Here is a 17,672-nt window from a genome sequence, read left to right as displayed (position 1 = left end):
ACTTAACATCGGGAAATTAGAAAAAGATGATCGTAAGCAAAAAGAGAAAAGGAAAAACAAAAAAGAAAGAATTCTCAAGCTAGTTCCACAGTTTGACGCTTACGGAATGTCTCAGAATTAATTTACGAGCGTGACGTTGTTACAGGAGTTTGTTCGATGGTTTGTCGGTAGCGCGACAAGTATTTGTTACTTCCCGATAGGTCCATTGGAAACTGGAGCAAACTGAAATTCCTGAGTGGATATCGACGGCCGGTGGTCGAAACATTAACGCGCACAACTAGTTTTGACGAATTGGAGAAATGAATAATCCTGTTAAATCGTTCCTAATCACTTCCAACTTCGACGGTAAGCGTTCACTGAGGTGCTATTCCAAAGTTAAGAGATCTTTTCGAAAAGACATTATGGCTGATTGTTACCATGAGAATTCAACGATCTTGTTAATTTCCTTCGAAATCGTACAAATCAGACGATATTTCACCTTTGAAATTGGTTTCCTCAAATAAAAAATATCTCTCACCATTTTCTAGACAATGCCATTTTGCTTTGCCTAACAAGCGTTCTTAACAAGTCACGTTCATACTTATGAAAATTTTGAAGTTCGCATTGAAATTTTCATTGGCACTGCGGTGGCTGTCGACTTTTTCGGTTACGTTTAAGGACCATTCTTGACTATCTACTTTCTTATGGATCCTCGGAATTGTACAGTACGGCTTGACAGAAGACATTAATCCTATCCACTTCTCTTTCGTGGATCGACAAAACCAAGTTCTTCCGTTTTCGTTCGCGCAGTCTCATCGAATAGTCGACTCACCAGTACTCCCCGTCCATTCCAACTACGCTACTTCGCCTTCAATTATCCTTCTAACCGGTCTTCCTACCATGAGGGCTTTGCGAACGAAGCCAATTTGTTCGATCGCTCATGGAATACCAGAGCTCTCTTCCATTTTCCTTCATTCCACTATTCTTTTCTCTTCCTCCACCTTTTATTCTTCTACTAATCTAATGGATACGAATATCAACGAAAGATCTCTTTTATTTGGATTATCTATATCTTACAAATTTATGAATTCACTACTCCCTATGAAATTTTTCAACATTTATTTATAAAATTAGATTAGCCATTTTTATTGTTAATTACATAAGAACATCAATCGATTTTAATTACAAAGAAAGTATACAAAAATTATAAATAACAATAACATAACATAATTTAACTAATTTTAAAATATAAATGTAAGAAGAATTTAGTTTTTATTAAAGTATACATTAAGCTCACATTCGTATTATAATGCCGAGATCCTTTGTATCGAGTAATCTCATTATTTTCTATCCAAGAAGCTTCTTGTTCGAGATTCCTCTTAAAATGAACGATTCGAGCGAAAAATTGTTACGTATTAAGGACCATACCGTTTTCACACGAAAATTATCCTGAATGACTTGAACGGCTTTCTAAACCGTAATAGCACTGTACAGTAACGAGCATGGTAATCGACGTATAAAAGAAAAAAGTTCCAACAAAATGTCCTATAGAGCTTATTCGCGAAAGAAACATTGTTATCACTGAAAAAAGATAAAAGTACACGAAAAGAGAACTACTAGAGATCGTGGTAAGATCGTAGAAGAAAATAGAATGAATACAACTTCTATCTCGTAGAAAATAAAGGAGGTTATGGAATGAAATTGTAAGTTTATCAAAGGGTTTCAAGTACTATAAAGTTTTCGCTGATTATATGTATATATGTACATAGATATGTGTATACGGATATCGTTGACACAAAGGAAAATATAAAAACAATAAAAATGTTCAAAGTTACCATTAATTACGTTCAATTCATACCTGATACACGATACACTCGACGCTTCGACCTATCATCAAAGAACTCATTTATATTATATTCACTCGAGCAAATGTAAATAAAATATTCTACATAGATATGTATTATCTAGGCACATATTATTATTTAAGAGCGTGGATATTATTTTAGCACGTTACAAAAGACTTACCATTGATGTGTAAATTTATGCGAATAAATTTGGGCGGATGAGTGCTGATCTGACATTCGTACTGACCCTCATCGCTGCTATTGACGCGTTTGATTTCTAGACGCCAATTGTCCGGATATTGAAACACGATGGTGTACCTTGGGTCACCGGTGTACGTGAGATGGCCGACGGTCAACAAATTCATTTTTTCACTGTTTTCCTGTCTCCTTACCCAGGATACCTATGAGCAAAATAAAAGCTTTATTTTATATACTGTTTTATTTGCAAATATCAATATCGTAAATATTCTAGGATTATTTTTTTAATACTGATAAAGAAATACTGAAAAAAGATAAAATTTTATAATACGTAAAATATTAAGGCTCTAACTAAGCAAATAGATAGTAGGTGAAAATATCAACAGGTGCATAAAGCGTCGTTGATATTCTTCAAACGATTGAAATCGATATTTTTGAGGACTTCTGGCGTATATATATATATATATATATATATATATATATATATATATATATGTATATGTATATCGTTATACTATTTCTCTCTCTCTCTCTCTCTCTCTCTCAATAAAAGATATAATACATCGCTATAAAAATACATAGTCGTACCGCCCTTTTTAAGTACGATTTGTAACTTTCAATTGGAAAAAATATAATTTCGAGCGTGCTTGAAACTTTAGTTGGATGTTGGAGGTAGAATAGAGAACAAGCCGATTGGAAGGTGTCGCGTTAGAGAGAGATAGAGAATAAAAGAGATAGAGATAGAGATAGAGAGAGAAAGAGAAATAGAGAGAGAAAGAGAGAGAGAGAGAGAGAGAGAGAGAGAACGTTGGGTGGAAGCATAGGATGGAGTATGCAGTTTATCCGCGTAATTGGAATTGGATAGTGTGTTTCCGAGTAACTCCATTAAATGCACGCGATATCGTACATCTTCTACATGGATATCTACGAGGTATACAGGTATTATCTGCCCAACCGAGATTCGTGCATTGTGCATAGCCACACACGTTTCACGCAGGTTACACCTTGTAATCGCTGCTACCTCTCGTTTCACCTTTCTGTCATCCCATAAAATAACTATCGAAAAATTCGTTTCTACGGTATATATGAAAGAACCTCAATATTTTCCTGTTATTTTTTGTTTAATTTGATTGATCTATGGTAACGAAAGATAAATAATGGATGTAAAATTTTCATTGTAGAATATATATGAAAGAGATTTTCACCCATATGAAATGCAAGACATTCTTTTTCTTTCTTTTTTTTTTTCTTTTTTTTTATATAATATTATGCACTTATGTATATATATATAATTATATATATATAAAATAATAAATTGTCGGAAGATAAACGTCGGCCAATTAAAAACATATTCAACGTAACCGATTCTCGAATATAGAGAAAATTGAAGGGACCTTTTAAAATCGCATATACCTATCTACGGGCAAATCGTTTAACGATACTTTCGGCATATAAAAGCCGCAAAATGCACGACTTTTTACGCTCTATCCATCATTCCCATCCAACATCCGTTATTCATTATCCATCAATTATTTCACATGGAAGTTTGAAATCGTAAAAACGTTTTAATTTTACGATCATGACAGATCGTTTCACGGTACGTCTATACATACGTGACAGATTTTTCAAAAGTCGAAATAAGTCTCGTATTTCGGTAATTTATTCGATTGAATAATAATTTTGATCTTCTATAGGTCTTTAATTAATTATACGCCGAAGATAATCACTCATGGATAATATTGTTAGCATGCCGTCGTTAGCAGTAATAGCAACAGCAATGATATTAATAGTCCATATTCCTCTGAAATGTGAGAGACAAGGAGAGAGAGAGAGAGAAAGAGAGAAGTGAAAGAAGAGAGAGAGAAGTGGAAGAAGAGAGTGAGAGGTCAGAGTATAGCGAAGTGCATCGTTTTCAGGATATATTCATAACCGAACGAGGTGATAGCGATGGTGGTTCAGGGTTTCTCAACGTTTTAGCATTTCGAACAGGCGAATGGGTACGTTCGAGAGGATCATAACCATTAGCAGTAAAAGCGGTAACTCTTTGATATACCGAACATATCACGTACCCATAATTACCAAATTATGTAAATTATCGTCGGAAGTTACTCTAGTGATGCGTGAACATGAGTCTTTCACATATTTCCCTCGTAAACACGAGCTTCGTGGTTGGGTACGCCTTTTCGTTTTAATAATCCTTAAAAAAATCTTTTTTTCCTTACTTGTAGATCTATAGATATTTTACTTAGCTTAATGCTATATGAACGTATAGAATATATCCAAAAATACAATGTTTGGCTTTTCATTGACAAATTGTATCTATAAATGTAAATTTTATCTATAAAATGTATCTATAAATTAATAACAATATAATTCTCTAGCACTATGTATTCTAAGTAAGATACTTTTTTTTAATAGTACTTGCGTAAGAAATTATATAAACTAATGTTTATTAACGATAAAAACTAATAGAATAAGTGTATCTGATTAGAAATTGACACGATCTCATTATGATAGAAACGTGATGAGAAAGCAATTTCTTCGATCAATCGGTTAGTGGTAACCATAATTAATATTATGCTAATGACAAACAAGGTTTCCCTTGATCTAAATTAAATCGTCAAACGCAATGTTTATCTGTGGAGGTTGGTAATAACATGAGTTCGATTATTAAAGGAGATATTTGATGGAAGAACGTCTATCAAGAACTCCATCGGACGTGAACCATCAAAGAGCTTCTTTGATGATGTCAACTAAGTAATAGAGGAAGATGGTTTGATATTGATTTACTTAGTTATGTTCACTTATTGTTATTATGTCATCGATTTTTGGAAAGCAAATTACTTCGTTTGACGTTTTGCAAAAGAATTTTTGTAGAATGACGAAGAGAGAGAAAGAGAAAGGAAGAGAGAGAGAGAGAGAGAGAGAGAAAGAGAGAGAGAGAGAGAGAGATCTGTTCTCACATGATATTCTTCGCTAAAAGCAAATCGTAAATTTGAAAATTTTGGACGAAGAGGTAGCTTATTAACCGTAACACACGATGGGAAGAAAGGTGACAAATTAGATGGAAATACTCTTCGTACTTGATGTCACTTTTCAGGGAATTTCCCTTGACCCTTTGAACTCGCTGACTGAGCCAACGGAATTTTCAAACGACTTTCGAAATTGAATGAAAGTCGAGAGCTTGTTAGCTACGGAACGTCAGTTAGCGGATAAGCTAACGTACCTACTGAAAACGATCGTTTCCCGACACTTTTTAATTATCAAGGATAGCCGGAAGAAAATTGAAGATTGCACAGAATAATACATTACTTTAAAATACATACATAAAGTTAAGAATGAATTATTCGTAATATATAAAACTGTGTCGAACTTTTAAAACTTTTTTCCTAAATTATTCCATTTAATTATGAATTATGATTTTTACTATCTCTCTCTCTCTCTCTCTCTCTCTCTCTCTCTCTCTCTTTTCTATCTCTTTCTCTCTTTCTCTTTCTCGTCCAATATTTGAAAAGGATTTAAGGGTAAATGGTCAAACGGTCAATTCGAGATCGTTTAATCATTCGGACATTGTATAGTAGATACTTAGAACTCTCGTTAGTGGTTCAAAGCATTGAGCTTGATGATCGAAGGTATACATGCTAGTTGCGTTCAGGTATTAAGGTAATGCGAATTGCGATTGCTCAACTCGGTGTATCTACTGCTATTGCGCGGACGAGAGTGCGGCCCCATTGCGGCCGTATTGACGTGCGACGTGATGTACACACAGGCCGCGGGAAGAAGGATTGAATTCAAAATGACTCGCCGAAGGAAAGACAAATACGTTCGAGCTTGGCACGGAGTTGTTGGCTTGACAAGAACCAGATCGAGAGAGTTAGTTGGCAAAGCAAGAGAGAGACAGACAGAGAGAGAGAGAGAGAGACATAAAGCTCTATTTAAAGAATCATTACGTGTACGTAAGATAGAATGCTAAAAGAGTTAACTTTTCATTTGTATGGAATATTTTATCGACACTTTAACGATCGTACTGGCTTTTCTTAAAATGTTCTCTATTCGATCTCTCTATGATTTTGAAATTAAACTAATTTCTAAATTTCTAAATTTTTCATATCCTATCTCTCTCATGCTTTTATTAAATTATTCGTTTGCTAACACTGCTATTACATATTCATAAGGCGTAGATTTTCTCGGAATTTCCTGAATATCTATGTACGTCCTACTACACATATTTACTTTACGCGATATCATAACGTGTCATATAGAAACGTTATAACGTTTAGACAGTTGAAATATGTCTCGTATCATCGCTATTAACCTTTCATAACCGATTAAATCATTTATGATTTTTAGAGATTTTCTACTATTCTAGAATGTTTACATAGTAACTATAATTGTATCTATTAACTTAATCAAAAAATTATACTTTAACATTTAACGTACAAGTATGATTTCGAATTTAAATTTAAATTGTAACATACCGTTTTGTCTTGCAACAATGATATCTTGCAGTCTAAAACGACGCTGGCACCAGCTTGAATAGTGATGTTTTTCGCTGAACTATCACTCTCAAAATGTGGACCCCAACGATGATCGTGGTGATGTTGATGTTTGTTTAGAGTACTATGTGCATCGAATATGTAATTCAGCATCGGTGCGTCTGTTGCTACCGATCGCTTTGCCGCCGTTGTCGCTCTCGTTGAGACTTGATCCGTTGACAAAGGTAGATCTATAAAAATTTCATCATTATATCAACAATGACTAGTCTATATCAATAAATAGTAAAAAATATCAGTTTTATCGTTGACAATATATTATATGTATTTATTATCGAGTATAATAAAACAACATCTTGTATATAGGGAAAATCAATTTTCCAAAATTCTTAAAAGATTTCGTCATATATATATATATATATATATATATATATATATATATATATTTCTTTTATTTCCGTGATTTATTATAACATTTGATATGTCGAAAATAAGGTTCACATCGTTCTCCTATCGTAAACACTTCGGATATCGATACGAATTCTTCGAACCTGATCGGAGACTTTTGCTGCGTGCCTTATCGTGATGCTCGTATCCCTACGTCATCGCTTTGAACGACTCCATTTACGATTTCGCGACTCCAAGTGACATTTTGTTCGTTCATGAGTATGAAGCCGCCTGAATGGAAATAATATTGGTCATGGCTTTTTCCTACGAGATATTCCAATGGAAATAGAACGTAGCGCATTGTATTACATTTCTTATTTATGAAAGGAAGAAGAAAATAAAAGTGAAAAAGTTATATTGTTATTTCAAATAAGTATACATAGCGCATTCAATGGTGAATAATATTTTGTGTCTAGGATATTGTAATTTAAAGAAAAGAAAAAAAAAAAAAAAAAAAAAAAAAAAAATTAATTTGTTTTATTATAATGTTTAATTTTGTTTATTTAAAATTGAACAAAATATTTTCGTTTAAACGAAAAAGTCGATTCCTCTTTACTATTCGAAGAATCTTCTTCCAAGAAGTTTTTTCTTCATCCATCACGATCGAAAAAGTAGATCAGACGAATCCTCGTGATACGGCACGTGCGTGCACAGCCTCGTGATAAGTTTTCTACGAAGACGAATCGAATTTGAGATATTCCATACAGGTACTCGTATAGATACGTGTAAGATCACATAAGGCTGCTTTTCCTCTTATTACAAATTAAACGGAAGAAATTCGACGTTTCTCGTTGGATCATTTCAGGGGGAAAAGTTTTTCGTATTAGGGTAAATATATCACTGCGCTGAACGGGTAAGAGCATAAGGGATGGGAAAGGGGAAGGGGTAAAAAAAGAAAAAGTCGGAGTGTCACGAAGCGTGAAATTTTCTTTTCCATGTACGACAGAAATTCTTTTCTTCCTCTTTTTCACCTTCGTCCTTATCCTTTCTCTTAACTCTGCTTTTCTACCCTCGATGCCATCCTTTTTCACCCTTCACGAAAATTCTTCCTTCTTCCCTCGAGGAAAAGAAAAACTGATCGAGGATTCAACTGGAACTGTCGAAAGCGTGTTCGGAGTAGCAAGGAGAGGGTATACGCGACTGTAAGGGCTCTTATCTCGAATATGAAAATCGTTGTGCGTCATATCGACGGAACTAGGATGGGTTTCACGATCAGCGAACGTTTTATCCGTGCCTCGCGAGTCTCCTTCAAGGAATTCGGATCGTTCTGTCTGTTTAGGAGACAGCAAGCGAGACGTCGGTCTTACATAAGTGGTTATCTCGTCTAGCTTTACGTGCTTTTTCGTCTTATAAGAAAAGATTCGAATTCCTAAAGAAAAATTCTTACGAAACGTAATTCGCATTTTTATGAATCTCACTGACTTAAAGAGATCTTCAAAGATGTCGTATTTTCTTGTTAAAAAAAAAAAAAAAAAAAAAAAAAAAAGAATGAAGAAATAAATAAAAGGAAGATTTATTTTTTAAATTAAATCATGTGCTTGCGATATAATTGACTTAGACAATTACTTAAGTAAAAATTGAAGTACGATAAATATCTTATCTCTTTGATACATTTCCGAAAATGTTTACGTTGATTTTACAAATACCGCAACTTTTTTTAATTCTAACGAATAATCGTACCTCGGTTTTTCTTTGACGCTTTCTTTATTCAACAACCTAAGTTTTCTTTTTCAAGCAAGCTTTAGCAACATAAGTATTCTTTTTCAAGCAAGCTTCAGTCTTGTAAAGCTTTTTTTATAACACCTTTTTCTAACTTTCTGTCAATATCTTCTCTCTTTCTCTCTCTCTCTTTCTTTCTTTTCTCTCTCTCTCTCTCTCTCTCTCTCTCTCTCGCTTTCTTTGGATAAAATGTAACGAATATTCTAAAAAGGCAGAGCGCGGATAAACGGAAACGAGGACGTGCCGTACGTACTGCAATTACGAAGTGATCACTTAACGTGAAAATCTCATTACTATTCGCCCAGTGAATTTATTTCATTTGTATAATTCGTTTCCATGAAATCAAAGTCAAAAACGTATTCAGTTTATCATTCGTTTGCCTTTCGGACGTAATGATCGACACATTGATAAATGAATCGATGATTTTGAAAGTACAAGAAAAAAAAGAGAGGAAAAAAGAGAAAACAGAAGAAGAAGAAGAAGAAGAAGAAGAAGAAGAAGTAAGATAAGAAATTGAGGAAATCTTTCTTTTCATTCTCGTTTCACGAGAACGTGATTATTGCGATTTCTCGCAATCCATCTTTTCCACTTTTCTTTTCTTTCTCTCTCTCTCTCTCTCTCTCTCTCTCTTTCTTACTCTTTCTTCTTTTCTTTTTCTTTTTCGAAAATTCGAAAGAAGATTTTCCAGCATCGAGGGAGCGTCTCGCCGCGAAGTCCTCATATTTTCATCCAATGCGAGAACCTGCACAAGCTTTAATCGACCTGCTTCGAGTCTCGCAAACACTCGAGACTTCTGACTTGGCATTTTCCCTCGTATTACGTTCCGCGCTCCGTTCCTGCTCTAGATAGAAAATGGAATCGCGTTTTCAGTAAAAAGCAAGAAAAAACGGCACTTCTCTTTCTCTCTCTCTTTCTCTCTCACTCTCTGTCTCTCTTTCTCTCTCTGTCTCTCCCTCTCTATTTTTCTCATAAGTGCTACAGAAAACGATTGGGTCGGTCCTTAAAAATTATCGTCGATTTTCGGGAGGTATTTTCGAATAACAATTCGTGATTAAATAAATATTAATCATAGTCGTTGATCATCATGTACCAATTATGGATCTTAAAATTACAATTCTCATACGTTATGAAATATACATATTAATTTATCATAATGTATTAAAAATTGTTTTAAAAGCATAGTAATTTTAGGAAAGATAATGAAAATAAATCAAAAAAAGAAGAAGTAATTTTAATATATTGATCAAAATGTGAAATGTACTACTTGCCATATATATAATGTAATCATAACTCAATAAATAATTTTAACGTTCAAATTTTATTTATTTTCACGTTTCATATACACATATATATATATATATATATATATATATATATATATATATATATCTAAAAAATTTATATATATATTTTTTTTATTACTAAGAAATAAAATGGGATACAATAAGACTATGACACAGATGTAATGGTTTTAAAAGTTGACTGTGACTTATTGAAGGACACATGTGGAGCTGGACCATGAGCACAGAGAGTGGTGCGCCATGTGACGTGACTATGTTGGGATGGTGGTTGTACGTGCCCCTCGAGAAAGCGTGCTCGTGGTTAAAAGTCGATGTGGTTAAACGTTGAGCTCGAGAATATACGTTTCTAACACGGCACGCTTCTCTCTCTTTCTCCTTCTCCCTCTCTCTCTCTTTCTCTCTCTCTCTCTCTTTCTCTTTCTCTTTCTCTCTTTCTGTCTGTCTCTCGAATAGGATACAGCATCGAGGCAATGTCGGTAGCGTAATTTTAGGGAGCTGTGGGCTAACCACAGTAAATAATTCCAATTCGAAGCACAGTCCAGTTGTATTCTCATGTATTATGCATGTAACGTAGTCGGTGCAGCGTGCATAACGCACATAGTCTAGACTTAGTCGATACGCAACGTCGCTAGAGATAGATAAATACAAAAAAGGAAGAGAAGAAAAAGAAGAAAACAATATTTATTAAATGTGACATGTGCTTTTCAAGTGTAAATTATATTACATGATCATTAAAGTTAATAAATTAATTAAACGTAATACATAATATTATTAAACAATATCTCATTGATAGTCAAGTCTAATAATAAAATGAAATAGTTAATAGCATGTCTAGACATATCTTAATCTTCTTATTTCTTCTTATTCAGGTAAATAGATCTAACCTAAATGATAAAGTAAATACGAAAGCAACTTATTTCTAGGGATAAACATAGAGCTTCTAAAGCTACTTTATTCCCTTACGTTGACGATTCTCGTCTCTTTACTTGAACGCGTCATCACCAACGAGATCCAATTTAACGATCGCTCGAGGAGAATCGATGTGAGCGTTTGCGCGAAAATCCGTAGAAATATCTTCGCGACGAATCACCCCCGTGAGACTTGGTCGTTTCTATTTGAGAGCTGTTCAGTGAACTCTTGCGTACTCTCGCTCGATGGAATGGATTAAGGTAAAAGCAACGACGGAAGGAAGAGAGAAGAAAGAGCGAGAGAGAGAGAGAGAGAGAGAGAGAGAGAGAGAAAGAGTGAGAGTGAATGAGCATAAGAAAGAGAGCGTAAAAGATGCTAGAGTCAGCAGATTTGTGTTTTATCTTACAATTGTATAAGTGAATGCTATATATATATATATATATATATATATATATATATATCCCCATTGCAACTTACCTTGGAATACATTTCCTTATGGTTTGACCCTGATTGCTATTTGTTCGTCAATTTCTATAAGACGAATAACCGCAAACGAGAGTGCATTATATTTCGTCCCTTCATTATAGAAGTATATAATGACAAAGATCAAATTGATTGATATCAATCGGTACGTGACAGTGGGCGATCTATTCTACATTGGAAATTTAAAAGGCGCTTTCCAACGATTTTTGAACATTTCCTTCATGAATATTCCGATCAGAAGTGATGTTTATGAGAAAGCGAGCTTAAAGCTTCAAGATCTCTTTTCCATAAAATATAGTAAGGAAATGCTATCTTACTGATCTTGATCGATTCCTCTATCATGCAAAGTATCTCCTCGATATCGCTCGAAGCATCTTCTTCGTCTCGTCTCGTCTCGTCACATCTTTTTTCTACTTTCACTTCGTCTTTAGGTACGAAGCCATTTTTGAAACGTCCTAACCACAACGAAAAATTGCTATAACGAAAATACATTTACAAGGGATTGGAATGAAATTAAGGGCAATACGATTTTGTCAATATTTTGTAATATATCTATGTTGCATTAAATATGAAAAAAAGTGTATAGAGTTATACATGCATTTGTTTTTAATCTCTTTCTATTTTTTTTTCTTTTTTCTTCTCTATATTTTGTAATAGTCGTTAAACGATCTTTGATAACTCAAATCGAAAAAAAGGGATCGTTCTCGTCGAATGGTTCTTCATCTTTACGAGGCTATTATCGTGACGAAGCTTTTTACGGGGACGTAAAAAGTAGATTTGCATTACACGCTTCGAAAAACGAACGAGCTTCGTTCTCCATAGACGACGACTAAGACGATGATGAGAACGAAGAGATGTACTACACGTAGAGTTTCTCTTAAGCAATTGCACTATTCGCTGTTCCACGCATTAAATTTTGCTGGCTCGTGTTACATGAGCCCTTTGCCCGATGTTACTCACAGCAAGCTTGAAAGTCAATGCGCTCACGCGTTAACGTATGCCTTTTCGAGCGTAAACATGATCCAAGAAATGTTACTAATTGTAATTCGCTTCGTTTCCGTGCTTTCGCGTAAAGAAAGTTAATATCAAACTTTGGTTCTTTGCTCGTACCGAAATGTTGTAATACGTTTAATCGATGTAAATCTTAAAATTTATCTTCCCTTTTATTTATCTTTTCGTTATTTTTTATTGACGATAGATAATCGAATCGATATTATACTTTGCTATTATGTTTGAAGTATTACGAGACAGGTAATATAATAGAATAAATTTTCTCAACGAAGTTTTTCATGTTTCATTCTGCTTTTTTTTATACTTTCATGAAAATCGAATAATTTTTTAGCATCCTTTCTTTCTTTCAATAAGTTTTATCATAGCAATTCAATGTATCCCGATGCTTTTCGATAAAGATTCACGTCTCTTCGGTCAATTCTATCAATTTCTTCAAACTTTATTTCTGGAATAAAATGACGATAAAGTTTTATAGCGTATTAAGTATATTGCCGGTCAATGGAATTCGAATTTATTCGATCGTGCCTCATAAATCTACGAGGCTAACTCGCCGATCGTCGATCGTTCGCATTTTTTGTGATTAAAATCGTTAACTCGCTAGTTATAATATTTGTATATAGATATTTTCGATCGTAACTTTGACTCCAAGGTACATAATATTTCTCTCAATTTTCTCTCTGTATTTCACGAATAGATCTTACTTTACTGAGAAAATCACACCCGGTCTTTGCCCAAAGGCATATATATATCTTCTTAACGACGTACCATACCTTCAAACATACTCGCTTGACGTAACTAATTCCGCTGAAGTGCAAGCATCATCATTGGTGAACGATACGAAGGGATTCCTCAGATTCGCTTCTACGTTTCACGCGTATTATGCATTGTCGCTGGCAAAGTTTAATCGTATTGCTTAAGAACATAATGTATCATGTATGGGTATATGTTTGATATACACGTATACATTTATATACGCCAAATTCCTATAAATCCGCTTAATAAAATGAACTCTCTGCATGAAGGTATGCGAAGGGAAATACATATATGTTTAAAATGTTTATAGCAAGATAACGACTTTTATGGACCACGTTTTGATTGGTTTCACTGAATTTATTTTTATTGAAATATTTATTAGAATTTTCTCGATATTTCAAATAATATTTGAGAAATCCCATTCGAATGAGAACGTTTAACAGTGCTTTTATAAAATTATAATATTAATCAATCGTTTTTGTTTTATATGCGAAATAACTCTCCTCGTCTTTTGACAAGTAAAACGTTTAAACTTTATCACGATATTATTCTCTTTACGCGCAGTTTTTTTTTCTTTTTTTTTTTTTTTTCTTTAATTTGAAGAACAAACACGAATGTACGTTCATCAGGTTTTACAACTTCATGAATTACTGACAGCACAAACGATATGCCTTCAAGTCACTTCAAATTGTGTGGATGTTCTCATTGATGCTGGAAACTCTCGTGAAATGAGCGACCTCGGGAGTTTCGTACCTTGTTGCGCGTCATTTTCACGAGATTCATTGGCTAATCAAACGGAATGCCCGAGGCTGCAGCTAAACGTTATGATTCTGGTTATTTGGAATTTAATGGTTGAGCCTGTTAGTAACGAGCTAACACAGAGGCAAAGGGTCGCCGAATCTCGGAATTTGGCACTTCCGATAGGATCTTCGTACATGCTGACGCTGATTAATCATTTCGATCGAGCATCCTTGTGATTCGATGTCGATGGGTAACTGGAATCAACGAAGAGAGCTTTAACCTCCTTACTGTCCATCGCTATATCAGAATTTTAATCGCTTCGACAAATTCATCACCGATGGAAAGCGTTTTCCTATAGATATATTGGTACGCGTGTACTACAGAAGAGGACACCAATATCGATTATTTCTAATTGCATATTCGTGTACTCTGTTTATGGGAATTAAATATTTGAGAAATATGTGTGTGTACACACACACACACACACACATACACACACACACACATATATATATTTTTTTTCTTTTGTTTCGAGTATCTACGATAAATTTGAATCGAAACTGTTTAAACAAATATATTGAAGGAATTTTTTTCAAGCTGCTTGTATTAATCTGATTTATTCTTTCATATGTTCAACGATATTAGGAATTAACATTTATTAATATGCATTTCATCTATCATACCGATTTCAAATTTATTTATGACAAATTTTGATGAACTAATCATTACTGTCGCATGGCTAAGATCATAGAAATTGTCGATGGGATCTTTAATGGCTGTCGACGTTATTGTACCATAACTCGTTCCAGCTGCGAACGTTCGAAATTCCCGGCACATTGTTATCATTTTGACGCGATATTCGCATCATCCTGGATATACATAGTGTGCTCTCATACGGTCTACGGACGTTCGCGGTCTAGGAATCATCCGGGATCGTGCATACGGTAAATCGAATTACATCGAGGATACGACAGAATATAAATAGAACTCCTTTGCATGCGATAATTGAACAGCATTCGACATGATAGAAAGACATAGGGAGAGAAAGAGAGAGAGACAGACAGAGAGAGAGAGAGAGAGAGAGAGAGAGAGAGAGAGAGAGACAGATACAGAGACAGAGAGAGAGAGAACATTCTCTCACTTCCATTATTATTCCTATTCTTTTTTTTCTCCTACATATTCCTGCACATTTAAAATACACATGAAATGTTTCGTTTGATTTGATCAATTAAAATCGTTTAAAAAAACAAAAAAATATTCACTTTGATAAATTTCCAACAATTTTTCGATTTATACAGCTTCATTCTCGTTTTTCTTTTTTTTTTTTTTACATATCCTCTCTACGAATGTGCACGATAAATATATTGAAGATAATCGAATTGAATAAAATATTCGATATATATGTATATATATACATTACATTTTGTAATGCACTGTTAACGCAAGCTTATCTATATCCATACGTCGATAGAATAACAAAATATTTCACTATGCAAACGAGAAAATTTCACTCAACTCGAAGCGTAGTATATCCGCTTTACTCGATACATATTCGAGCCTCAGGCTATTTATTCTTAAGATGTCTAGCGAAGAGCTAGCTACACTAAATAGAGAATCGTAGTTCGAGTTACTATTATTATAAAGCGGCATACCTATGTTTCGTACACTGACACAAATAATTAGGTTAAATCTGTAAGCATGAGTATTCCGGAGTACAATGACCATGCTGTGGATTTCATGCTTCCTCGGTCTCTTCATAAGCGATTCTGTTCGAATCAATAGAATAACGAGATGGCTATTCGTGCATTGTCCCGTGCATCGATGGTATTCGAGGGTGCATTATTACCGTATAAACATGGAGCGTTCGTTGTTGAGTTTGTTTTGAACAAAAAAAAAAAGAAAAAAGAAAAAAATGAAAGAGGAAAAATATTGCGGTAAAAAAATATTTTCATTCATACCTTTAAAAATTAAAAGCATTATTTTTATACATTTATTATATCATATTTTCTTTTCCTTTTTTTTTTTTTTTTTAATGAAAAACAATACGCTGTAAATCTACGCGTATTGGTTTAAAAAAGATATAATTATATAATTATATAATTAATAATTTTTATATAATTATAAAAATGATCGTTTTAAAAAGAACGTTTATAAATTGTTAAATAGAAAAGTTGAAATATCTTCAAATTCAATCTAAAATCAAACTATCATTATATGACATAATTAGGTTCACTACTGTCTTACTATTGAATAGATAGTACATTGAATGGAAACAATAGAGTTGAATGTACCTGTGCGTAAATCAGACGCTGATAGAAGTGCGAGGCAGCAAGTTGTCAGCAGCCGAAGGAGCCACATGACACTGCACATGACTGCTCGGCGTGATGCCGTTCACCTTCCTTATCTCTCCCCGCTACTGCGGTTCGCGTACCGCGGCTTTGACGTTTCCGTCATCTGAAACAGCCGTCGTTCCTGTGTCAGCATGTATGCGTTTCTCCAGATGGATTGATGATCATGATGAATTGTCCATTGAAATTCGTACGACCTATATATATATATATATGCATTATGTATATTTTTTATATGCATATTACATATGTATATGCATTTATATATTTTTTTGTCGGACAAATAACAAAATTAACATAATAAAAAATTTGTTTTTAATTTTCATTCTATATGAAATAGCCATTGCGGAATGTATAAAAAATGTATCTAAATTATAAATATAAATCTTATATAAAATTATTGATCGTTCTATAGCTCGATGATGTTTTAAAATACGAATGAATGTTACACATAGAAATCTTTAAAACCGTCGAAAGACAAAACGGTCGTGGTAAATAACGTCGATTTACGGAGAAAAAGAAGGTCGTGAAAAACCACGTTTCATATGTTACACGTACATACTCGGGGTTTAGTTTATAGCCAGGAATACCATAATGCTCACGGTATTACTCCGCAATGCGGTGCCAGGTATCACGTAATTTCGCTTATACCGGAAAATTATCACTTTTCTCTCTCGCTCTTAAAGGTATGAATAAAATGTTTGCTAATACATGCATGTATGTAGAAATAAAGGAAATATTTTTTCTTGTATTTTTATGTTACTCCTTATATTTTAGCTAATTAATGTTTATGCCAAATAAATATTATAGTATAATAATTCATATTACATTATACTCACATTACGTTACTACAAAATAACAAATATTTTTTATTCGTCAATCGTCTCCCCTAATACACGAACGGGTCACGTTCGCAGTAGTAGTTGATAAGTTTAGTCAGACGCAACAAAATCGAATATAAAGCAAGTTGGACTTTCAGGTTACTAAAAATGAATTTAGAAGCTTTCGTGAATCGTACATATGATAGTAAAAAGAAATAGAAACGTAACTTGCAATGCTATAACGTAATTAATTTATTTTATTTGTGAGATAGAGAGAGAGAGAGAGAGAGAGAGAGAGAGAGAGAGAGAGAGAGAGAGAAAGAGAGAAAGAAGAGTGCCACGCTAATATGAAAGTATCGTCGACTCTCTGCGGGAATTAACTTCTCAAACTTATCCTCAGTTAGCGAGCAAGGATTTTAATTAAACTATAATTAAACTCTCGTTGCTGAATAGTGAATAATTTGAACGAAACAAAGAATACGGGTCCCGTACTTTCCACTCTTTGCCTTGTTTTTCTTCGAATCTTTTTTCCTTTTAAGTCGAATCCGTCTTTAGAATTTTTCGTTTATATTCTATATATAGACAGATATTTTCTAAAAAAATAGAAATTTCATTATCGTTGCTA

At 33.9% G+C, this 17,672-nt stretch overlaps 1 protein-coding gene across 6 annotated transcripts in view; it reads right to left on the bottom strand.

Moving 5' to 3' along the window:
* The window catches only part of LOC124425460 (zwei Ig domain protein zig-8-like), a 181,579-nt gene that overhangs the window by 14,131 nt on the left and 149,776 nt on the right, over positions 1 to 17,672 (bottom strand). For all 6 annotated transcript variants that reach the window (XM_046965809.1, XM_046965808.1, XM_046965807.1 and 3 more), the window contains 3 exons: positions 16,170 to 16,332; positions 6,500 to 6,747; positions 2,005 to 2,224 (listed from right to left, as the gene is read on the bottom strand). In XM_046965809.1, the coding sequence (XP_046821765.1) occupies positions 2,005 to 2,224; positions 6,500 to 6,747; positions 16,170 to 16,248 (547 nt within the window). In that variant the 5' untranslated portion in view covers positions 16,249 to 16,332. The remainder of the gene's footprint in view (positions 1 to 2,004; positions 2,225 to 6,499; positions 6,748 to 16,169; positions 16,333 to 17,672) is intronic.

The sequence above is a fragment of the Vespa crabro genome, chromosome 7 (assembly GCF_910589235.1).
Source record: "Vespa crabro chromosome 7, iyVesCrab1.2, whole genome shotgun sequence".
NCBI classification, from domain to species: domain Eukaryota; kingdom Metazoa; phylum Arthropoda; class Insecta; order Hymenoptera; family Vespidae; genus Vespa; species Vespa crabro.
The sequence above is the reverse complement of the archived record's forward strand: the minus strand, read 5'-3'. Positions and strand labels throughout refer to the sequence as shown.